The 26,511-nt window shown below is 39.0% G+C and overlaps 1 protein-coding gene across 5 annotated transcripts in view; it reads right to left on the reverse strand.

Annotated features, from left to right (window-relative positions):
• The window catches only part of INTS4 (integrator complex subunit 4), a 110,935-nt gene that overhangs the window by 46,107 nt on the left and 38,317 nt on the right, over window positions 1-26,511 (reverse strand). For all 5 annotated transcript variants that reach the window (XR_014067786.1, XM_081537478.1, XM_081537477.1 and 2 more), the window contains 6 exons: window positions 21,072-21,257; window positions 20,367-20,417; window positions 15,746-15,834; window positions 14,568-14,688; window positions 11,382-11,453; window positions 8,561-8,735 (listed from right to left, as the gene is read on the reverse strand). Coding sequence is in view for 4 of the 5 variants with exons in the window: in XM_081537478.1 (XP_081393604.1) it covers window positions 8,561-8,735; window positions 11,382-11,453; window positions 14,568-14,688; window positions 15,746-15,834; window positions 20,367-20,417; window positions 21,072-21,257 (694 nt within the window). In the remaining variant the exon portion in view is untranslated. The remainder of the gene's footprint in view (window positions 1-8,560; window positions 8,736-11,381; window positions 11,454-14,567; window positions 14,689-15,745; window positions 15,835-20,366; window positions 20,418-21,071; window positions 21,258-26,511) is intronic.

Here is a 26,511-nt window from a genome sequence, read left to right on the forward strand (position 1 = left end):
AGAATTCATCAACAGGAAGTTTTAAGGTAAAACCTGTTTTTGGTAATTTACTCTATGCCTTGAGCTTAACAGAAAAGAATGTAGTTCCATAAAGTCAAAGAACAGCAAGCTGAAGGTCAGCTCTAAGTAAGAATCATCAGTTAAATCAACAATTGTCTTATTATTTGTATTAAAGCTAAACTTTTATTTATATAAATTTTTAACTATTATGCTTTCATTATACAGGCTAAATACGTTAAGAGTAAAAACATAGTGAGTAAATATAGACTAAGTAACAGTTTCATAAAGCAATATTTCTTATATTTCCTAACAAGCCTTTTTTCCTGTGAAGAGTTTTGTGCCCATAGGGGCTTTTTGTGCGGAGGCTCTCAATGCTGTTTTATTATTAAGGAATAGTCATCCACATTAGCTCCAAAGGCACAGGTACATTTATTAAACAAACCGATATGTTAGCAAAAGGAATTTAGAACAGCATACTCTATATCCCAGATAATTTTATTTAAGGTGCTACCATTCAGGGGCCTTGTTGATGAGGTTTCAGAATGATCTTTTTTAGTAGGGAATCAGGAAAGGTCTTTTGCCTAAGTCATAGAAAATAAGAAGAGGTTTATTATAGCAAGCATCAGAAAGAGAGAGATCTCATTTTTAAGGTGAGCGCTGAGGCAGCCTCCCGAGAATCCCTGAGGCCTGAGTTGCTCTGCTCGTCAGTCCTTCTCCTGATGATTCTGTCATGAGTGGGGATCTCGTGAGCTGGCTCCCGGCACCGGAGTTTACCCAAACCCGTGTCCATCGAGTCGGTGATGCCATCCAACCATCTCATCCTCTGTCGTCCCCTTCTCCTCCTGCCCCCAATCCTTCCCAGCATTAGGGTCTTTTCCAATGAGTCAACTCTTCGCATGAGGTGACCAAAGTATTGGAGTTTCAGCTTCAACATCAGTCCTTCCAATGAACACCCAGGACAGATCTCCTTGCAGTCCAAGGGACTCTCAAGAGTCTTCTCCAACACCACAGTTCAAAAGCATCAATTCTGCAGCGCTCAGCTTTCTTCACCATCCAACTCTCACATCCATACATGACCACTGGAAAAACCATAGCCTTGACTACACGGACCTTTGTTGGCAAACTAATGCCTCTCCTTTTAAATATGCTATCTAGGTTGGCCATAACCTTCCTTCCAAGGAGTAAGCGTCTTATAATTTCATGGCTGCAATCACCATCTGCAGTGATTTTGGAGCCCAAAAAAATAAAGTCTGACACTGTTTTCCCATCTATTTCCCATGAAGTGATGGGACCAGATGCCATGATCTTAGTTTTCTGAACGTTGAGCTTTAAGCCAACTTTTTCACTCTCCTCTTTCACTTTCATCAAGACGCTCTTTAGTTCTTATTCACTTTCTGCCATAAGGGTGGTGTCATCTGCATATGTGAGGTTATTGAAATTTCTCCCAGCAATCTCGATTCCAGCTTGTGTGTCTTCCAGCCCAGCGTTTCTCATGATGTACTCTGCATAAAAGTTAAATAACCAGGGTGACGATATACAGCCTTGACGTACTCCTTTTCTTATTTGGAACCAGTCTGTTGTTCCATGTCCAGTTCTAACTGTGGCTTCCTGACCTGGATACAGGTTTCTCAAGAGACAGGTCAGACGGTCTGGTACTCCCATCTCTTTCAGAATTTTCCACAGTTTATTGTGATCCACATAGTCAAAGGCTTTGGCACAGTCAATAAAGCAGAAATAGATGTTTTTCTGGAACTCTCTTGCTTTTTCGATGATCCAGCGGATACTGGCAATTTGATCTCTGGTTCCTCTGCCTTTTCTAAAACGAGCTTGAACATCTGGAAGTTCACGGTTCATGTATTACTGAAGCCTGGCTTGGAGAATTTTGAGCATTACTTTACTAGCGTGTGAGGTGAGTGCAATTGTGTGCTAGTTTGAGCATTCTTTGGCATTGGAATGAAAACTGACCTTTTCCAGTCCTGTGACCACTGCTGAGTCTTCCAGATTTGCTGGCATATCGATGCAGCACTTTCACAGCATCACCTTTGAGGATTTGAAATAGCTCAACTGGAATTCCATCACCTCCACTAGCTTTGTTCGTAGTAATGCTTTCTAAGGCCCACTTGACATCACATTCCAGGATGTCTGGCTCTAGGTGAGTGATCACACCATCGTGATTATCTGGGACGTGAAGATCTTTTTTGTAGAGTTCTTCTGTGTATTCTTGCCACCTCTTCTTAATCTCTTCTGCTTCTGTTAGGTCCATACCATTTCTGTCCTTTATCGAGCCCATCTTTGCATGAAATGTTCCCTTGGTATCTCTACTTTTCTTGAAGAGATCTCTAGTCTTCCCCAATCTGTTGTTTTCCTCTATTTCTTTGCACTGATCGCTGAGGAATGCTTTCTTATCTCTCCTTGCTATTCTTTGGAACTCTGCATTCAGATGCGAATATTTTTCCCTTTCTCCTTTGCTTTTCACTTCTCTTCTCTTCCCAGCTATCTGTAAGGCCTCCTCAGATAGCCATTTTGCTTTTTGCATTTTTTGCATTTCTTTTCCATGGGGATGGTCTTGATCCCTGTCTCCTGTACAATGTCAGGAACATCTGTCCATAGTTCATCAGGCACTCTATCAGATCTAGTCCCTTAAATCTATTTGTCACTTCTACTGTATAATCATAAGGGATTTGATCTAGGTCATACCTGAATAGACTAGTGGTTTTCCCTACTTTCTTCAATTTAAGTCTGAATTTGGCAATAAGCAATTCATGATCTGAGCCACAGTCTGCTCTCGGTCTTGTTTTTGCTGACTGTATAGAGCTTCTCCATCTTTGGCTGCAAGGAATATAATCAATCTGATTTCGGTTTTGACCATCTGGTGATGTCCACGAGCAGAGTCTTCTCTTGTGTTGTTGGAAGAGGTTGTTTGCTAAGACCAGTGTGTTCTCTTGGCAAAACTGTATTAGCCTTTGACCTGCTTCATTCTGTACTCCAAGGCCAAATTTGCCTGTTACGCCAGGTGTTTCCTGACTTTCTACTTTTGCATTCCAGTCCCCTATAATGAAAGGGACATGTTTTTTGTGTGTTAGTTCTAAAAGGTCTTCATACAACCGTTCAACTTCAGCTTCTTCGGCGTTACTGGTTGGCACATAGACTTGGATTACCATGATATTGAATGGTTTGCCTTGGAAATGAACAGAGATCATTCTGTCGTTTTTGAGATTGCATCCAAGTACTGCATTTCAGACTCTTTTGTTGACCATGATGGCTACTCCATTTCCTCTAAGGGATTCCTGCCCACAGTAGTAGTTAAATTCACCCACTCCAGTCCATCTTAGTTTGCTGATTCCTAAAATGCCTATGTTCACTCTTGCCATCTCCTGTTTGACCACTTACAATTTGCCTTGATTCATGGACCTAACATTCCAGGTTCCTATGCAATATTGATCTTTACAGCATCGGACTTTGCTTCTATCACCAGTCACATACACAGCTGGGTATTGTTTCTGCTTTGGCTCCATCCCGTCATTCTTTCTGGAGTTATTTCTCCACTGATCTCCAGTAGCATATTGGGCATCTACTGACCTGGGGAGTTCATCTTTCAGTGTCCTATATTTTTGCCTTTTCATACTGTTCATGGGGTTCTCAAGGCAAGCATACTGAAGTGGTTTGCCATTCCCTTCTCCAGTGGACCACATTCTGTCTGAGAGGAGTTACCCCATGCCCAAGGAGCAGCAGCTGCATGGGCACAGGAGGGCTGAGCGGAGTTACTCCACATTTAAGGTCAGGAGGGGCCGTCATGAGTAGATACGCCTTGTCCAAGGTAAGGAGCAACGGCTGCACTTTGCTGGAGCAGCCGTGAAGAAATACCCCACATCCAAGGTAAGAGAAACCCAAGTAAGACAGTAGGTGTTGCGAGAGGGCATCAGAGGGCAGACACACTGAAACTAAAATTACAGAAAACTAGCTAATCTGATCTCACGGACCACAGCCTTGTCTATCTCAGTGAAACTAAGCCATGCCGTGTGGGGCCACCCAAGATGGATGGGTCATGGTGGAGAGGTCTGACAGCATGTGGTCCATTCTAGAGGTAAGACTCAGCAAAGTGGATAAACTTGCCTCAAAGCAAGAGCAGAGATAAGACCAGTACTCTGGTCTGCTAATTCTAGACTAGTGTCATGTAGTGGTTAAGGGTACTAGCTCTGGAATGACAAAGGTCTCACAGTGAATTGCAAAAAGTAATCCATCCACTAACTTGGAAGGTGATCTTGAATAAGTAACTTAACTTGATAGCACTTCAAGAGAATACTCATTTTCTTACATAGTAGTTAGGAGGAGTAAATGACATAGTGTGGGGAAACCACATAGCACACAGTCTGGCCTATGTTAAAGGCTCAATAAATATTAACTATGATATAGGTACAGATCTTGTAAGCACCTTGAAAACCAAGGCATATCCCCTATCTCTTTATATGCTCAGAACATGTAACAGTGAGGCCACTGAGTCCAGGAAGCCCTTCATTCATTGACAATGCATCCTGAACATGTACTATATGCCAGGCGCTGTGCTGAGTGTTGGGATATAGAGATGAGAGATGAGTAAGTTACAGAGCATGCTCACAAGACTTCCACACATGCTTACTTCGTTCCAGTGGTTCCCACTGGGTTTTACAACAAAATGTACAGTTTCAAAAAAGCCTTCAACTGTGGTTAAACTCTCAAATATAGTTCGGTTTTTTTGTATAAGAAAGGTTTTACAGACACTTAAAAACAGAATTACTACATTAAAGGGAGATGACTCAGATTTTTCTTGGTACTTATAAATCCTCCTTTTCATCAGAAGGGAAGGATTTGCTCTGCATCACAATAATATAATTTAAACATGAAATTGCTAATAATTACAAAAACCAGAGATAGACCCAAATATTTTAAATGCTGACCCTGCTTCCAAGGGCTTTATCCATTATGCAGCACTGACTCATATTTAAGTCCTGCAAGTATATCAAGGGAATCACAGAGAAACTTCTGATCAACATGAGGTAATCAGTATGACCTGACCTGATGCAATTCCAAGCAAAAGCAAAGACACTTGGCTTTATACTTTGCCATGCACAGCTCAGCTACAGGTAGCTAAATTAACATTTCCTACTGGACTTTTGGAATGTTGAAAATATGTTAACAGTCTCCTTAAGGATCCAGGGTAGAGAAAAGGAACTAGCTTGCTCAAGTAAAAAAAAAAAAAAGATTGATCCTCTGGTATCTTAACATGTATAATCAGGTTCTAGCTTTGTTACTTACCAGCTTTGTGCTTCATACTAAAGATATACCATCTCCTAACCACTATAGACTAGAACAGTCCATTGCATCACACAGTGATTAATGGTTCAATGGAAAAGCACAGGTTGTATTAAGAAAATGCAGAAGAGGCACACAGCCTACTTAACAGGATCACAGGCAGCTTTCTGGAAAGTGAACCCTAAAATAATACCAGATGGAGTTGCTGGGCCAGAAGAAAGAAAAATGGCCTTTCTACACAGAGGAACCACATGTAAAGGCCCAGGAAGGAGGGAGAACATGTAACAAGAGGACTAAAACTGTGTGATACTATTAATACACTAGAGGCTACAGCCAACGAAACAGGCTCCATTTCACCCAGCAAATGTATCCCTAAGACCCTGACTGACCCAGAATTTTGTAAATATGATTAGAGAGCTGCTGTACCTGATGCTGGTTATGATCTACTCACTTTCCAAAGTTAAGTTCCTTTAATTAGACCTTAGTGACAAACTAAAAACTGTAGAAATAAACCACATAAACATTAACTGTGATTAAATTCATTTGTAGAAACGAAACAAAGCAAAAATGCTAGTAGAGACAAAATAGATTCTAGTTACCTGTCTTAGGATAAACTGGGTTTTAATAACTGGAATTCCTTATTATCTAACACTGTTTAAATTTTTCATTCATATAACAAGTTCACAGGGGAAAAAAGTAGAGGCAGCTTTAATTTCCATGTATATAGAAAGCCTTATAGCAAACTGAATAGAGTAACCCAATTCTTCTATCTACTAACAGAAAAACTGTCTTTTCAAAGTAATTTTCTTGTCCTTCTAAGAAATTCTGTTCTCAGGTTATCATTTTTGTAGGCATTTTAAACACCTTAGTTCTAATCCTCTGACACAATTTTACTGTAAAATTTGAACAATCAACATTATCTTCTTAGGTATGTTAGCCTAACTGAAAATGGGATGTTGGAGTCACTCAACTCAAAGCACTGATCATCTGTGATATATGTGAGATGGACAGCATCATACTGTGGAAATGCTAAGAGCTTTGCAAGGGCTTCTATTACTGGTTAAAATGGAGTAACAAAGCCAGATTAATCCTTTCTGAAACAACTAAACAACTAAAGACAGAGACAAAATATATGAAACAAAAGTATTCAACACACCATATATCAGGCAGTAAAAGGGAGTGATCTCTGAGAGACAGGAAATAAATGAGGTGAGCTCAGTGATTATACCAGTTTACTGTCTGTAGAGTTTCCAGGCTGTAGGTCTCCCTGAGTTCAGAAGACAGAGCTGGGAGTTCAGAAGACAAAGCTGTGATTTGAGTTAGAGGGCAAAGTACAAAAAGGAAAGAAGTGCACAGACAGAGCAAGCTTGGGAGACCTGCAGAGGGTCCTCCTAAGTCTTCAGTCAAGTTCTGATCTGTGAAGAAACTACCCAAGGCCTGAGAAAGAACCACTCGAGGATCTGAGGAAACAATCTCCAAAATTCACACATGGTCAACAAGTTTTTTCAGAAGGGTTTGTTTTACTAGTGGAGAAAAATAACCCTGAGACTTAGTGCTACTCCAGTCCACCTAAAAAAGCTTAAAAATAAAACCTGAGCTAACTGCGTTCTAGAACAAAGCTCAAGAATACTTATCAGAATATAACAATGTTCAGCACCCAATAAAGTAAAATTCAGGGTGTCTGGCAACCAATCACAAATTACCAGGCATGCATAGAAACAGGAAAATATAATCCATAATGAAGAGAAAAATCAACCAATCAAAACCAACCCAGCAATCACAAAAGTAATACAGCTAGAAGATAATGACATTAGGACAGTTACCGTAAATACATTCTCTGTTGACAAAGCTACAGGAAAGATTAAACATATTAAGTAGTGACATAGAAGACACTAAAGAAACATAAATTCTAATCAAACTTCTAGGGATGACAATTAACATATCTGAGGTGAAAAATATACTGGATGGAATTAATATCAGATTAGACATGTGGAAGAAAAGGTTAGATAAGACAAAACAATAAACATTATTCAAAATGAAACAAAGAGAAAAAAGACTAAAAAGTGAAAAAGAAGAACAGAGCACCTGTGAGTTGCAGGACAAACTCAGTAGCCCAATATACATGTAACTGGGAGACCCCAAAGGAGCACGGGGTCAGAAAAACATTTAAAGAAATAATAACCAAAGATTTTTCAAATTTGATAAGAACTACAAACCCATAGATCCAAGAAGCTCAACAAACTCAAGCATATGAAATATTTAAATCATTTTAATCATAATTAAATCATTTAAAACCAGTAATAAAGAGAAAACCTTAAAAGCAGACAGTAAAAAAAGATACATTATGTACAGAAAAACAAATTTTAAATTATAGCAGGGCTTCCCTGGTAGTCAAGTAGTTAAGAATGTATCTTGCAATGCAAGGAACAGTGGTTCCATCCCTGGTCCAGGAAGATCCCACATGCTCTGGAACAACTAAGCCCTCAAGCTGCAATTAAAGAGCCCATGTGCCTAGAGTCCATGCTCCACAAGAGAAGCCACTGTAACAGGAGCCTGTGCAACACTACAGAGTAGCCTGTGCACAGCAACGAAGACCCAGCAGTCAAAAATATAAATAAATAAAATTAAAAAAAAAAAAGACAGCAGACTTCTCAACAGAACTGAAAAACTGTGGAACAAGAACTTTAAAGGAAAAAAAAAAAAGAAAGAACAAATAAATAAACCACTATTAATCTAGAATTGGATTCCCAGGGAAAATATCTTTCAAAAATGAAATGGGACTTCCCTGGTGGTACAATGGATAAGAATCCTCCTGCCAATGCAGGGGACACAGGTTCCATCCCTGGTCCGGGAAAATTCTACATGCCAAGGAACAGCTAGGCCCGTTCACCACAATTACTGAGGCTGCTCTCCAGAGCCCTTGACCCACAACTACTGAGCCCATGTGCTGCAACTACTGAAGCCTGTGTGCCTAGAGCCTGTATTCTGCGACAAGAGAAGCCACTCCAATGAGAAGCCAGGGCACTACAACGAAGAGTAGCCCCTGCTCACCGCAACTACAGAAAGCCCAAGTGCAGCAATGAAGAGCCAGCACAAGCAAAAATATGCAAATAAATAATAAAAGAATTCTTTTTAAAAAATGAAGGTGAAATAAAGTCTTCACTCAGTGACTGTGAAGATCAAGTGAGACAATCTGTATCACTCAATACAATGCCAGTGACAGCAGTCACTCAGTAAGTGGGCACTGGTATTATTATGAAGTCATTCTTACCGTACATCTCATCTTCCAATCCATGAACAAAGGCTCCACAAGCTCCTGACTCAATCAAGTTCACAGCCCCCGTATCTATCTCTTCCTTGGGAGCATCATCTCCCCACTTCCTGCCGCTGGAAAACTCTCCCGAACTGTAAAGTTCCTTGGCACGTTCATGTGCAGTGCGTTTCCTCTGTAGAAGACAACAATTACCACTTGCTGCAGATTTATGAGAAAACAGTTAAGTTGCACACCAAGAACATGAGAAAGTGGGAAATAAAGACTGTTCTCAGGGGCTTCCCTGGCTGCCTAGTGGTTAAGAATCTGCCTGCCAATGCAGAGGACATGGGTTCAATCCCTGGTCTGGGAAGATCCCACATGCCATGGAAAAACTAAGCCTGTGCACCTACTAAGCCTGCACTGTAGAGCCCCTAAGCCCCAGCTACTGCAGCCCATACACCTAGAGCCCATGCTCCACAATAAGAGAAGCCCCTGCTCTCTACAACTAGAGAAAGCCTGTGTAGCAATGATGACCCAGCACAATGAAAAAATAAAAATTTTAAAGTAAATAAATAAATCTTAAAAAAAAAAAGACTGCTCTCTGAAAGTTACATTAAAAAAAGAAAAACATCCAATAGTTATCAGAGCAGAGATATGCAAATTCAACTTGAAGCAAAGACAAAGACTCTCAGGTCTATCATAGTTGATAGTAACCTTATCAAAGATAGTAACTTTATTAAGGGGCTTCCCAAGTGGCTCACTTGGTAAAGAATCTGCCTGCCAATGCAGAAGCGTAGGAGACTTGGGTTCAATACTTGGGTTGGGAATATTCCCTGGAGAGGGAAATGGCTACCCACTCCTGTATTTTTGCTGGGATAATCCCATGGACAGAAGAAGCCTGGCGGGTTTACAGTCCATGGGGTCACAAAGAAGTCAGACGTGACTGAGTGACTGAAGACACACACCCACAGCTTTATTAAAGAGAACACAAGAATATTCATCAGAGAGGTGGTTATGTTTGCCATGGCAACACAGGAAAGGGAGAACTAGAGAGGTAAATAATGGCAGTATCCCTCTAAGCATCATCCTGGGTAGATAATACACTAGCCCTAGAAAAGAATTTTTTTCATCCCATAGGACTATGCTTTATTTGAGCAACATTATGCTCACCAAGCAAGCCTCTAGTAAATTCACTTTCTACACAGGTTGCTCAAGGGGAGATACACTAGTTGGCTAAAGTAAATATTGAGTCTACTTGACAGTTAACAGTTACCTTCATAAATGAATAAACTGGCATTCTGCTTTATTTTTTTTAATTTATTTGGGTTCACCAGGTCTTTTATATACATTTTTATTTATTTGCCTGCATTGGGTCCTAGTTGTGCCATGCTCAATCTTTGTTGCATGTAGAATCCAGTTCCCTGACAGGGATTGAACCCTGGCCCCCTGCACTGACAGCTCAGACTCTTATCCACTGGACAACCAGGGAAGTTCCTGGCAATCTGCTTTAGATTTCAGGTTCTATGAACCTTGCTAGAGTGAGACCACACCCTCACGGCTCATCACCTCAAAGGCACTGATGAAATACAGCACCTGAGCCTACAGGAATGTGTTTCGGACCCATCTGTACCTTGCGATGCGTCTTAGGAACCCTTGAATTACCCATCCTTCATCATTCACCATGAGCATGTCCTTCTTTGTACTTCCACCCTAGTACACACAAAGAACACTGAAGCAATCACTGACCTCAAATGAAGGGAATGCCCTTCAAGAAAGCCAAATGGCAATGTTTAATGAAGCACAGATATCAACTCTTCAACCATTCCTAAGAATTTATCTTACAGAATAAATCAAAAGAAGAAAAGATCTAATATTCATGGAGATAATACTCTCTATATGATTTATAATGGTGGAAAAATTTAGGAGAAACTGTAAATGTATAACAAAGGGCTACAAAATGATGGTACATCTACTTAACGGGATATTATACTATCAGTAAAAACTGTAAGCTAACAAAATGAAAAAAGCATGTAGCGGTAAAGGTAAAAAGTAGACTACAAAATTATCTGTATATAATGATTCAATGTTGAAAACATGCATAAGAAACAGTTGAAGACAAATACCTCGAAATGACATGTTAAGAGTAGTGGGAATATGGGTAAACTGTTTCCCTTTTCCTTCTACTTGTCAAAGATTCTGATTCCTTATTAACACTTTTATAATTTAAAACTTAAGATACTGACAATAAATGATCTTATTGTATTTTCAGACTCATATCTGTTCCTGACAACTATGTCAGAGAACTATCAGTCAGTTTAAGGGCATTCTGTTACTGTTCAGAGTAACAGGATGCTGCTACTGAATTCTCATGTCAACTCTTCCATGAGAACTGCTATTGAAAGGAGTCCTAAGATGTCATACAACCTAACAAAATAAGACCAGACCTTTGTAGTTTCTAAAACAGAAAGTTAATCTTGCCTCTTCTTTGTAAAATACAACCCATGAAAAGTATCTCATTAAGATAATTTAAAATGTAACGAAATAACTTGTGATTTGGGTCAAGTTACTAAGAATTTGCACGAGGGCAGAGCAACCCACTCCAGTGTTCTTGCCTGGAGAATTCCAAGGACAGAGGAAGCTGGCAGGATTGCACAGAGTCGGTCATGACTGAAGCAACTTAGCACCCAGCACTAAGATTTTAAATGAAAATGTAATCTAGTCAACCTACATTAACTTAACAAATTCATGGGCTGTAAAATTGAATCAACACAACCTGACATACAGCTCCACTGATTTTGGTTTCAGAAACCCAGTTTAAACAACAAAGAATTCAAGTTACCCTCAGATCTGACATCAGCTTCTTGTCAAGCGTCTGTTCCAAGAAATGAGAACTGACTTGCTCCATAGAGCCCTATAAAAAGGAAGAATCCAGAGCAAGTTAAACAACTATTAAGACCTAAATATTATCTTAAAATTCAGTTTGCTGCCAACTTAAGAGCATAAAGATAACATTATTCTTGATAGTAAAGATCCCTATGGGTTTTGAATCATCAGGAAAATAATAAAACTATTAGCAGCAGCAGCAGCTAGCTGCCCCTATATAGAACTACTAGGTGTCTTGCATTGCTCTAACTGCTTTATACACATATTAACTCATTTAATACTCCCTACAACCCTATGAAGTAAATACTATTATTAGTCACAATTTATATAAGGGGGAAAGAAGGCACAAAAAGATGAAGCAATTCATTCAAGGTGACAAAGAGTGTAAATTATAGAGCTAGGCTATAAACCCAGGCTCCAGAATCCTTTGCCTTAACTACTACTCTCCTTTTCATTGCATTCTATCCATTCATTTGTCCATTCATTCCTTAAACAAATATATATTTAGCAGCCATTCCTTTATATGCCTAGAGTTATCAGGAAGAGGAACACAAATACAAAAAGACATCAATTCTGCACTCAACGATTTCACATACTAGTGAAGAAAACTGACAAGAGATAACTGCATTATGGTATGAAATTTTATAAAATATCTGAAAGTTTTCATCCTGCTATAAGTCAAGCAGAATGGACTCTATTCACTTTTTGTACAAGATGGACTTAAGTCTAAAGCTTTATCATTTCATTTACGTTCTTGAAAGCCTGGCTTCTGCTTTCCTCTAGAGACACATCACCCAAGTTGAACACTCCCTCTTACCAAAACGTACCAAACTGTTTGCAGTTTAACACGATACTGTAGTTTAGTATGATATTACAGTTCAGTATGATGTTAATATGCATGATAGTGTACTCATATATTTCTGCTCACATTTTCTCCTTCCCTACTTCTTCACCTGGCTAACCCACACTCTCCTTTCAAAGTCAGCTAAGAAATTACCTCCTTCAAGAAGTTTTCTGTGCATGTGCTAGATGCTCTTTCCTAGAAGTACCAATATTATAACTGATTGATTGCCTATGTCAATCTACCTGACCATCCTCTCTTTTTAAGACACACATTATGCTCAGTTTGTTGAATTAATGAACATGTAGTCTGAAGACTAAATACAGTTTACTGATTATGGGTTTGTCTACTCAAGAGTTGGAGCAGCGGAGTTTACCTCTTAGCTTGCACAGAGGACCTAGCAAACCAGCAGGACCTTAGCTGTACAACCACAGCTCCCAATATATAACTGAACCCCCACTAGCAAGGAATTTACATGGGCTTCAGAGCATCAAGTATCAAACTACCTATGTGGCCTTGGAAAAATTACACTTTCCTAAACCTTTGTTTTATTATTTATAAAGTGAATAATCTAATACCTACCTCAAAGAGTTTAAAAGAACTAAAAATTATTTGCAAAAAGTGAATATATATGAGTATAAGTATGTAGGCATATATTCATGTGTGCTCGTGTATAAGGAAGTGGGTGTATATGCATGTGTATATGTATATGTTTTTATGACTAAAAGCTTAGTAGACTAGGAATTCAATAAACAATAACAATTATTATTATCAGCAAAATTAAACTACTAATTACTTTTGAAGTATAAACATAATTACATAATTTAGAGTTGTTTGGATTTGAAATTACTGAAATAACATAAAGCACTTGACTCAAACTAGAGTCATCTAAGTGAAAACCTTTTCAACTCACCACTGTAATTCATTATTCATATAGCTTTATATACATAAATAAATTCTAGATTCTATAAGGTACAAAACCAAAAAATGTGAATGACTCTGCTTTAAGGATTACTTTTCTAACCTGCCTACTCAGATGACAATATATCAATGAATTATTCCTCTTAAACATCCCCTCACACACACAGAGCACACTGCAGATGCTCAGTACATGTTGACTGAGAATCTGATGAATGACTGAATTGTTCTAAATGTTAAAATATCCACAAATCAAAACAACGCTTTAAAATGTGAATTCAAAAATAAAATCACTAAAAGCTGGCTTCTTTATTATGGACAAGCAATATAATATATAAGCAGGAAAAAATGAAATCATCCAAATTCTTTATTTTTCCATGAAAATGCTTCACAAACGTCTTAACAGTTACCCCTAGAATACTGATCGAAGGACAAGGGCTATCACTGTATTTGTGTCCAGTACAGTCAGGTCCAAACTTTTTAGCCAACAATCTTATTAAGACTGGCAGAGTTGGAGGCCCTCAAAAGAGAAGTGATCAAAAAGAATTTCAAGCTTTCTGCTGTGACACTAATATAAATTTTTATAGATGGTTATATATACGTTTATATATTGTAACCACCCCATCACCTTGCATAGTGTAGTATTTTACAGTTTATACACATTTTCACAGACAGAATCTCATTTGAGCATCATGACAGCCCTGTGAGGTAAACCTGAGAAATATTATAAGCCACTTAACAGATGAAGAAACTGAGACTAAGACTAAATGACATGTCCAAGACAACACAGGTATAAAATAAAGCTGAGTATTACACCAATACTCCTTCTTCTGTAAAACAGCTCTATCTCCGAAAAGTTAAAAAAATTATTTTATAAATATACTAGTACCCCCAAAGGCAAAACAGTAGGAAAGAGCGAGGCTAAAAATCAGATTAGCATCTGAATCTTTTTCTATAACTTCCTATCTGTGTAAGTTAAATATTTACTTAGGCTCTCATGGCCTTAGCTTTCTCACCTGGAAAAAGGAGAAAATAGCACCTACCTTGCTGGGTTACTGTAAGAATAAATGAGATAATGTAAGTGGCCTTATAGCAAAGTATGTAGGCCATACCAGGTGCTTAGTAACAGTAGCAGTTATTTTTACTATTATGCTCCTTTTTCTCTAGACTTTGGCTGTCTAATATGCTAACGAGATTAAATAGGATTATCTTTAAAATTCTTTCTAGTTCTAAAAGACTCTCTATGGGAAAATGAGCCTTTTCTTTCTATTTTAAGAAACATGAAACTTTATAAAAGTGTATTACACTTGTCCCTATCTAGCTTCTCAAAATATCTGTACAAGTGTAACAGGTAATATGTTCATTAAAGAAGATGCAACTTACCAATAGCTTTGCAGCTTGAACTCGAACCATCCAGGAGCCATCACTGACCATGTGACAAATTTTTCCAAACGCATCATCAACTAAGCGAATTTCTTCATTAGAAGAAGGGATTGGGACAATGCTATATTAAAAGAAACCAAAAGTGACAAGACATAAACCTAAAATTACAGGTTCAAAAAACTGAGAATGACCAATGACAACTGACACACAAATAGAAATGAATTTGAATGAATAATTCAAATCCTACAATGATAAGATACACTTCATAGTAAACAAATCTCCCCGGGATTTATTTTTATTTGCACTGCAAATTTGTGTCTTAAATAAAAAGTATTTCACACCAAAAATTCAAAGATTTATGAGATACCAAAAACAGCTACCATGAAGTATTTTATATCTTTAAGTTTAAACCAATATAAAACATACTTACATATCTGGTCCTAAATGAAAAGACAATTTCCAAATAGTCTTTTTTTGGGGGGTGAGGGGTCTATAGCTTTATTAACTCATTCTGCTTTTTCAATTCCAATGTGTTTAACGAAAAGGAAAAAAACACTGCTTTTTCCTATAAAAGGAGTTCTTCTATAAAACAGAATAAATAATACCTATCTCTCCACCTCAAAAAATCACTATGAAAATAAATTATTTAATTACTGTGAAAAAAAATTTTTTTAATCAAACTGCACAGCTTGTGGGATCCTAATTCCCCGATCAGAGACTGAACCCAGGTCCCAGCAGTGAAAGCTCCAAGTCCTAACCACTGGGCCACCAGGGAATTCCCATGAAAATATTTTTAACCAGGACAACAGTACATAAGGGATCATTATTCACAAACTTATCTGGTATCTTTAGCTGGCTTTTGTATTAACTAAAATGGGCCCCAAAGCATTTTAAAGACTTTTTTAAGGGTTGGGCAGAGGTGGAGGAGATAGCATTTGAGAACGGCCATCCATCTCCTCATCTATAGCTGAGGAGGCTGGGACCCAGAGAAGTGAAGTATCTTTCCCAACATACACAGAAAGTTCAAGGCAGAGCTGAAAAGCAAGGCCCAGGCATCCTGATTTTCAGGGTCCATGCTTTTCTCCTATTCCACACTGCCTTCCAACATTCCTTTTCTGGAGTGGGAGGAAAGAAAATGGCTTAGCAATGAATAAAAGCTGACTGACACCCACACTGACCTTTCAGGATAGAGCTGACTGACAACCCAGATAAGCTGGACTGCAGCACTGCGCACTTGTTCATAGTCATCAGAGAGCAGTTTACAAGCCTGCAAACAAGGATTCCAGAAGTCTGTTAGTTCTATGTCCTCCCAGGTGATGTTCAAACTACTTTCAAAATGAAGATGAAGTGGCTGGACCAGGATTCCAATCAAAATATGTACGTATAGTTTTAATTTCTTCAACCTTTGCTCAGTAAAGAATTGTTCTGTGTACCAACCCACCCCATGTCTGAAAGGAGAACCACAGACTGACAGCCCAAAGCCAAGCAGAATAGCATCAATCCTAGCAAAGCTTGCTTGGAGCCCACAGTGCTACCCTGACAGGCTCAAACACCAAAGATGAGTTTTTCCCCTACCTGTAAAATCACAGCACAAATTTCTGACTGACAATCCATCTGAAAACTCAAGTACTCTAAATAAATGTACAATTTTAACACTAAGCTGCCAAAAAGAGGCCAAGTTTTTTGGTTTTACTTTGGTCTGAAATGGAATATCCCTACTCCACCCACAGTCATAGCAACACTGTAGACTGCAACAATACCCAGAACTACAGTTTTTGAAATTTTAAAACCTATACTCTATGCTCTGACTAAAACATGCTACTCTGTTGGTTCTTCCACAGTCATAACTTACCCATCACACCTGCTCTTCATCCCACTTAAGCTACCTATCTGTTTAAGCATGGTCTCTCAACCTTGCTACTATTGACATTTTGGACTGGATAATTCTTTGTTTTGAGGGGCTGACCTGTGCAATATGTTTAGAAGCATCCCTGGGCCTCTAGCCACTAGATAGTCATAGCACTGCACCCTCTTCCTCTCCCCAGCAACTGCAATACTCAAAAATACCTCAAAAAAATAAAAAAAAACTTATACACTAAAGAATCAATGCAGGAGATGTGGGTTTGATCCCTGATCCAGTAAGAGCCTATGTGCCGCGGAGCAATGAAGCCCAGCGCGCCACAACTATTGAGCCTGTGCTCTGGAGTCCAGGAGCCACAAATACGGAAGCCCACAGGCCCTAGAGCCCGTGCTCTGCAACAAAAGAAGCCACTGCAATGAGAAGTCCATGCACCGCAACTAGCGAGCAGCAACGAGAGAAAATTCCACACAGAAACGAAGGCCCAGCACAGCCAAAAATAAATAAAATTATAAGAATAAAAAATACCTCCACACATCACCAAATACTCCCTGGGGAGCAAGATTACCTTGGTCGAGAACCATTGCTTTAATTCCATCTTTTCTCTCCAAATAAACCACCTTCTCCTTGCTCTGTACTCTTTCTTAACTTCGGTCTCCTGAGAGCATTGCCTGCATCATCACACAGGATCCCCTCAGGACTTCTGCTACAGCTGCTCCACGAACCTAAGACTTCGTAAGGGCAGAAGAGCACTGGCAGAGAAGACCACACTCTCTAGGGGATGGGTGACTCATGATCTCAAACCTTATTAGCTGTCCTCTGAAATCTCTTACACTCTGGCTTTCAACTCCCATTTCCCAAGGCAGCTTTTCTTAACCTTCCCCTCAGGACTTCTATCCCACTACCAGCCATAAGGAGACCTGTGTATCTGAGAAAAATCAAGGTTCTCAGGCACAAACCAACTCAGCTACTTCATACCAGTTATAAGCTCATTTATTCCTGTATCCTCCCACACCTTGTTTTCTCAATATCTGAAGGAAAGGGATCCTTTCTAGTTCCTAATCCTTCTTTTGCTACGGATCCCATCACTTCCTCATATGATCATCCCTTCAGTTCAGTTCAGTCGCTCAGTCATGTCTGACTCTTTGCGACCCCATGAATCACAGCACACCAGGCCTCCCTGTCCATCACCAACTCCCAGAGTTTACACAAACTCATGTCCACCGAGTCGGTGATGCCATCCAGCCATCTCATCCTCTGTCATCCCCTTCTCCTCCTGCCCCCAGTCCTTCCCAGCATCAGGGTCTTTTCCAATGAGTCAACTCTTCGCATGAGGTGGCCAAAGTATTGGAGTTTCAGCTTCAACATCAGTCCTTCCAATGAATATTCAGGACTGATTTCCTTTAGGATGGACTGGTTGGATATCCCTGCAGTCCAAGAGACTCTCAAGAGTCTTCTCCAACACCACACTTCAAAAGCATCAATTCTTTGGAGCTCACCTTTCTTCACCGTCCAACTCTCACATCCATACATGACCACTGGAAAAACCATAGCCTTGACTAGACGGACCTTTGTTGGCAAAGCAATGTCTCTGTTTTTTAATATGCTATCTAGGTTGGTCACAACTTTCCTTCCAAGGAGTAAGCGTCTTTTAATTTCATGGCTGCAAATCACCATCTGCAGTGATTTTGGAGCCCAAAAAAATAAAGTCTGACATTGTTTCCGCTGTTGCCCCATCTATTTCCCATGAAGTGATGGGACCAGATGCCATGATCTTAGTTTTCTGAATGTTGAGCTTTAAGCCAACTTTTTCACTCTCCTCTCACTTTCATCAAGAGGCTTTTTAGTTCCTCTTCACTTTCTGCCGGAAGAGTGGTGTCATCTGCATATCTGAGGTTATTGATATTTCTCCCGGCAATCCCTTACCATCTTCCAAAAAGATCTTCCTTGTGATTCTCTATAATAGCATCTTATTGCTCTACCTCACAGCAATACTCATATGCTGTAACTGTGCTTGCTTATTTATTAATTGCTGTCTTATCTATGAGAATGGGAAGGGCACAGGTCCCATCTAACATGCTTGGCATTATACAGCCAGCATTACATTCTCAATAACATTTGCTGACGAATAAGCTCATGAATCTGATTTTCTGCCTCAAAGAACTTACTCTATCATTTACTCCCCTTTGCCTCTTTTATCACAACACTTGCTGTTGTTGCTGTTTAGTTGCTAAGTCGCATCTGACTCTTTTGTGACCCCAAGGACTACAGCCCACCAGGCTCCTCTGTCCATCGGGTTTCCTAGGCAAGAATACTGGAGTGGGTTACCATTTCCTTCTCCAGGGGATCCTCCCGACCCATGGAGCGAACCCACATCTCCTACACTGGCAGGCAGATTCTTCACCACTGAGTCACCAGGGAAGACCACCATAATTCTAGCTCTCCCAAAACACTAGCTCTCTCTCCAACATATAAATATACTTAGCAATTATCTTTAAAATACAACAACAACAAAACCTTAATCCTATGCTCCCTTCTACCAACTTCCACCCCACTTTCCCATCAGTCAAGTTTCTTTACTCATAGTCAATAATCACTTTAAACTGCGTCACCTCAACAGACCCTGATCTGGCACTCCCCAGTCCCACCACTCTACTAAAATTGCTCTCTTTAAACTCACTAATGGCCACTTTGTTGCTTAGTCCAATGACCAGATTTCAGCCCCATCCTAAATGACCTTTCACTAGCATTTTAACACTGCTGACTACAAGAATGCCCTCCTGCCTCTTCCAGAATATATTCTTCTCCTCCCTCATCAAGCTGCTTCTCAGTTCCATCCTAGGGCTCCTTCCTTAAATGTCTGGCCTTGCCCCTGGTTCCATCCTTCATTTCTTCTGATTTTCTTCCTCTCCCTGGATACTGATGACTCCAGATATCCACCTCCAGGTCTGATCTTTCCAGACCTGAAATCCTCCTCATGAGTATCCCATCAACCTCTCAAACTCAACATAATCAAAAGGGAACTCATTATGGTAACTACTGCTGCCTCATATCTCAGAACCTCCCCCAGCATTCCACCCTCACTCTCTTGAGGCCCACAGCATCGCTTGCCTAATTAACCAACACGGTCTTACATCACTAAACACCTGAATCATCCGACTAACTCTTCCTCCTCTGTGTCTTTACAAGTTTCCTTTAATTATTTGGCTTCCCACATAGTTTTCCTATAGGTCATACCATCATAACTATTCTGAATTCATTCTACTTCATTTGTAAAAGAACATACTTGGTTTACACAGCAGTCATAGTGGCTGGGTTTATTATCAGCTTCCACTAAAGGCTTAAAACCAATCGATAGGCTAACAAAAACTGGACTCTTGAGCATGGATTTAGACTTCTTTTCTCTGGATACATCCAATTATTCTACAAGAATAACTGTAAGGCCTTTTAGTTAGGCACTCAATCAGCTTGTCCTAATGATACTATAACTTTATTGTGCTTTTCCTTATCAATGCTACAATAATCATGTGATATCTTTTCATCTGATCCCATGGTCTTGGTCATCCTCCTCCAGAAATATTCCAGTTTCTCAAGCGTGGTGCCCAGAATTGACTTCAGGTTGGAAGTCAATTTCAATCAACTGAACAGATATCAGCAAGACTACTACTTTCCTTACTCTGAACTCTGTTTTGTATACTCTGGTATTCATACTCAGCTATCAAAGTCCTCATAAATATACTCCTCACATGTACTAGTGCTATTCATTATACATCCCCCATTCTCTTCTTAGAATGTATGTTGTGGATACATCATCACAATTAATACTGCCACTGTTAGTCAGATGAAACTCTATGTTTTCAAATTCTGACAGCCACTATGACCCCTCTCAATTTCACGATACCTTCACCTCCCTCCTTTCAGACAGCAAGCATTTAGGGTACCTGATTGTAAATGGTTTGGTGTAACTTCAGTCCTCTTTCATGGAGCTGCAACTAGACAATAAAGATACAGTTTAAGTATTTGGGAGGGATAGTCAATACTTCCAAAGTCTCCCCTCAATCTCACATATTTTTTCCCATCACATCCCATTAACATGGTTCCCTGTGGCCAAAGTCAGTGCTATATAAATAAGAAATCTGAAACCTGGACTTTTCTATAGAAACACTCAAATGCTTAATAAATCTAACCCATGGGCTGTCCCAAGGGGATACCAGGAAAAATATGAAATAATGATAAGGAGGCTGAGTAAGAAACGGTTAACACCATCTCTCCCTAAGGAGCACTCTTCCCCCATAACTTTCACCTATACTCCTGAAATACAAGGGTACAACATGTACCTATTGTACCACAGTACCAAGTAACATCCCTCCCATGGACCAGGGATACAAGCTGTACCTTCCAGGTTTCAGAAATGCAGGTAAAAGCTACCAGAGAAACCCACAAGATAAGCAACTGTTATAAAGTAATGTGTGTCTTTGAGTTCTGTGATGCCACCAACACCTTCCTGAGTGTGGATAAAGTGTATCCTGGGGGGATTCAGAATGTATCTATCCAGGGGCCATTAGCCATTAACTTAAAAAAAAAATTAAAAAAGAAAAGTACAAATAAAATAACAGACTCCATTTATTTTCCATCATCATGCTTACCATGGCTTTTATAGCTGCTGTTCTGACACGTGGGTCCTGGTCATTAAAGTAATCCCCTATAATCTTCTGGACATCTCTGACAGCTAGGCCTTCTGCATCTTTTGTGACATTTTTCTCCAAAGAACCAAGATTTCCAAGTAACTGCAGACACTTATTTCTTACACCATGAGAGGTATCTGTCAGGTGCTATGAAAAGAGAGACCAAAAGGACATGATTAAGATATCTTAAAAATAAACAAAAAACAGAAACAAAAGCACTGCATCAACTTTAGGAATGACTTCAAACATTACATTCTCACTAGTCAGGTCTCATGTTTTCTTTTTTTTTGAGGGGGGGTGGTTGTTTGCTTTGGTCATGCTGTGTAGTTTGTGGGATCTTAGTTCCTCAACCAAAGATTGAATCCAGTCCCCAGCAGTGAAAGTGCCAAATTCTACCACTGGACTGCCAGTGAATTCCCTTCATGTTTTCTGAGTATATGTCTTCCAAAAAGAATCATGAGTCCTGAAGACTGCCAGTTATTCAACATCATACTCCCAACAGCAAGCACCTAGCCTTGTAAACAATAGGTTACTTTAAATGTGACCCGCTAAACTGCATTTTATTTACTATCAATCTAAAAACAGAACAAAAATTTTTTAATTTTAATATTCATAAACATGAAAAAATATTAAATGTACAGTTCAGTAAATCTTCACAAAACACACAAAAATAAGCATCTAGATAAAGAAGTAAACATGAGAAACTCTCATGTCCCATCCCAGTAACTACTCTACCACCATCAAAAATAGCCACCATCACCAAAGCAATCTTGAGGAAAAAGAACAAAGTTGGAGGAATCGTGCTCCCTGCCTTTAGACTATACTACAAAGCCCCCATGATTAAAACAGATATTAATGGCACAAAAACAGTCACAGATATCAAGGGAACAGGAGGGACAGCCAAGAAATGAACGCACAAACTTATGGTCAAATAATCTACAACAAATGAAGAAAGAATATACAATGGGGAAAAGACAGTCTCTTCAATAAGTGGTGCTGGGGAAACAGCTACATGTAAAAGGATGAAATCAGAACATTTTCTCACACCATATACAAAAGGAAACTCAAAATGAATAAAAGACGTAAACATAGACCAGAAACCATGAAAATCCCAAAAGAAAATATAGGCAGAACACTCTTTGACATAAATCCTAGCTTTTTCTGTTGTTGGATCTCTCTCCCAAGGCAAAGGAAACAAAAGCAACAATAAACAAAAAGGACCTAACTAAACTTAAAAAGCCTTTGCACAGCAAAGGAAACCATTGACAAAATGAAAAAGACAACCAAGAAAATGGGAGAAAATATTTGTGAATAGTACACAGTTTATATATCTCAGTATCAAAAATAAACAAACAAACAAAAAACCCAAACAACCTGATACAAACTGAGCAGAAGACCTGAATAGACATTTTTCCAAAGACCTACAAATGGCCAATAGGCACATGAAAAGATGCTCAACATAGCTAACTATCAGAGACAAACAAATCAAAACCATCGTGAAATATCACCTCACAATTGTCAGAATGGCGATCATCAAAAAGAATACAAATAACAAATGTTGGCGAGGATGTGGATAAACAGGAACCCTTGTACACTATTGGTGGGAATGAAAATTGGCGCACTCACTATGGAAAACAGTATTTTTCAAAAAAATTAAAAATAGAATTACCGTATGATCCAGCAATTCCATTCCCAGGTAAATATTTGAAGAAATCAAAAGCACGTCTTGGAAAAGACACATGCATCCAATGTTCATAGCAGCATTAGTTACAAGAGCCAAGATATGGAAGCAATTCCAAGTGTCCATCAACAAAAAAAATGGAAAAAGAAGACCTAGTGTATGTATTTGTGTGCACACATATATACACACACAATGAACACACACAAACACATATACACACAATGGGATATTGCTCAACTGTAAGAAAGAATGAAATTTTGCCATCTGCAACAATAACATGGATGATCTTGGAGGGTATTATGCTTAATGAAATAAGTCACACAGAGAAAGACAAATACTGGATATTATTGCTTATAATGGAATCTAAAAATATAAACAAATGAATATAAGAAAACAGAAACAGACTTACAGATACAGAGAGCAAATTAGTGGAAATCAATGGGAAGAAAAGGAGAAGCAAAATAGGAGTATGGGATTAAGAAGTACGAACTACTATGTATAAAATGAATAAGCTACAAAGATAAAGTGAAAGTGAAAGTTGCTCAGTTGTGTCCAACTCTTTGTGACCCCATGGACTGTATAGTCCATGGAATTCTCCAGGCCAGAATACTGGAGTCAGTAGCCATTCCCTTCTCCAGTGGATCTTCCTGACCCAGGAATCCAACCGGGTCTCCTGCATTGCAGGTGAATTCTTTACCAGGTGAGATACCAGGGAAGCCAAAGATAATATAAGGATAACTAACAGAAGAAGGGGACTTCCCAGGTGGGGCTAGTGGTAAAGAACCTGCCTGCAGGAGACATAAGAGATGCTGGGTCAATCCCTGGGTCAGGAAGATCCCCTGGAGGAGGGCATGGCAATCCACTCCAGTATTCTTGCCTAGGAAATCCCATGGACAGGGCAGTCTAGGGGGTCACAGGCCACGGGGTTGCAAAGAGTTGGACCCAACTGAAGTGACTTAGCACGAATGCACACAAGAGAAGCAGAAGAGATTAAGAAGAGATGGCAAAAATACACAGAACTTCACAAAAAAGATCTTAATGACCTCCATAACAACTATGGTGTGGTCTCATACCTAGAGCCAGACATCCTGGAGTGTGAAGTCAAGTGGGCCTTTGGAAGCATTACTACAAATAAAGCTAGCAGAGGTGATGGAATTCCAGCTGAGTTATTTCAAATCCTAAAAGATGATGGTGTAAAAATGTTGCACTCAATATGCCAGAAAATTTGAAAAACTCAGCAGTGGCCACAGGACTGGAAAAGGTCAATTTTCATTGCAATCCCAAAGAAAGGCAATGCCAAAGAATGCTCAAACTATCGTACAACTGCACTCATTTCACATGCTAGGCAAGGTAATGTTCAAAATCCTTCAAGCTAGGCTTCAAAAGTATGTGAACCAAGAACTTCCAGATGTTCAAGTTGGATTTAGAAAAGGCAGAAAAATTAGAGATCAAGTTGCCAATATCAGTTGGATGACAGAAAAAGCAAGGGAATTCAAAAAAAAACCCATCTACTTCTGGTTCATTGACTACACTAAAGCCGTTGACTGTGTGGATCACAACAAACTATGGAAAATTCTTAAAGAGATGGGAATACCAGACCACCTTACTTGTCTCCTGAGAAACCTGTATGCAAGACAAGAAGCAACAGTTAGGACTGGACATGGAACAATGGATTGGTTCAAAATTGGTATTTAATTTAAATTTATTTACTCATTTATTTATTTATTTATTTATTTACTGATTTATTTAAATCAGTATACATCAAGGCTGTATACCATCACCCTGCTTACTGAACTTATATACAGAGTACATCATGCAAAATGCCAAGCTAGATGGCTCACAAGCTGTAATCAAGATAGCCAGGAAAAATATTAAGAACCTCAGATATGCAGATGATACCACTCTAATGGCAGAAAGTGAAGAGAAACTAAAGAGCCTCTAGATGAGGGTGAAAAAGGAGAGTGAAAAAGCTGGCTTAAAACTCAACATTCAAAAAAGTAAGATCGTGGCATCCATCACTTTATGGCAAACAGAAGGGGAAAAAGTGAAAAAGGTAACAGATATTATGTTCTTGGGCTCGAAAATCACTGTTGACAGTAACTGCAGCCATGAAATTAGAAGATGCTTGCTCCCTGGAGGAAAAGAAACGACAAACCTAGACAGCGTATTAAAAAGCAGAGACATCACTTTGCCAACAAAGATCCCTATAGTCAAAGCTATGGTTTTTCCAGTAGTCATGTATGCATGTGAGAGTTGGACTGTGAAGAAAGGTGAGCACCGAAGAATTGATGCTTTTGAATTGTGGCGCTGAAGAATACTCTTGAGAGTCCCTTGGACTGCAAGGAGATCCAACCAGTCCATCCTAAAGGAGATCAGTCCTGGGTGTTCATTGGAAGGACTGATGTTAAAGCTGAAACTCCAATCCTTTGGCCACCTCATGCGAAGAGTTGACTCATTGGAAAAGACCCTGATGCTGGGAAAGACTGAGGGCAGGAGAAGGGGATGACAGAGGATGAGATGGTTGGATGGCATCACTGACTCAATGGACATGAGTTTGAGCAAACTCTGGGAGATGGTGAAGGACAAGGAAGCCTGGCGTGCGGCAGTTCACATGGGGTCACAGTCAGACATGACTTAGTGACTGAACAACAACAACCAGCTATAAAAATATTGAATCACTGTGTTGTATACCTGAAAATAATAAATACTGTAAATCAATTATAATATTGACATAAACTAATGCAATATTAAAAAACAACTACAGTAACCATTATCTTGACTTCTAACACAAAATTTTGCCTATTTTTATAATTTATAAAATCAAATAGCTCTACGCTTCCTTTGCTTACTATTATGTTGGTGAGAATCATCCATAGTATGGCATATAGCAATGGTTGATTCATTCTCATTACTATAAAGTATTCCATTTGTGTATACACCATAATCCATTTATCCTTTCTACTGTTGATAGATATTTGGGCTATTTCCACTTTGGGGTTATTCTAAAAGTAATATTACTATAATTATTCTTGAATGTGGTTTTGGGTATACTTTTTCACATTTCTGTTGAATATACAGTTGGAAGTGAAACTGCTGGGTCACAGAAAATGTATATGCTCAATTAAGAAGATACTGCCAAATACTATTCCAAAGTGGTTGCACTAACTTAACTAATTTACACTTTCACCAGTCATATGTAAATGTTCCAGATATGATACACCTTTGTCAACACTTGGTACTGTAAATCTTTTTTAGCACTTCTCATCATCCCACTGCTACTGAAACAAACTATTTGCATAATGCAGTAACAGGAACTCAAAGACTTTAGTGAAATGACTAGTCTCAAAACTAGGCAAGAAATAATGTAAGAACAAGTTGGGACATGTTGTGCCAAAAAGCAAGAAAATATCAAGGGCTAATTGAGTCAGATCAAAAAGACAAAGAAACCAATCTGTGGAGGTTCCCACTGTCAACATTTATATCAAAAGTAAGCAATCAAAAAAATCCAGAATGTAGGATATTCGACAAGACCAACAATCTGGTTTCTTCAATAAAACTGTGGTATTTAAAGGAAAAAAAAAAAAAAACACGGGGCACTGATATTGATTAAAAGAAATTTAACAGACTCTCCAAATATAACATATGCTAAACAAACAAAAAAAATCTATAAAAAGATATTTAATGCAGTTAAGAAAATTTTAATATGCATTGGCATGAGAT

Source organism: Giraffa tippelskirchi, chromosome 10, assembly GCF_054371585.1.
Source record: "Giraffa tippelskirchi isolate mGirTip1 chromosome 10, T2T-mGirTip1v1.2.pri, whole genome shotgun sequence".
NCBI classification, from domain to species: domain Eukaryota; kingdom Metazoa; phylum Chordata; class Mammalia; order Artiodactyla; family Giraffidae; genus Giraffa; species Giraffa tippelskirchi.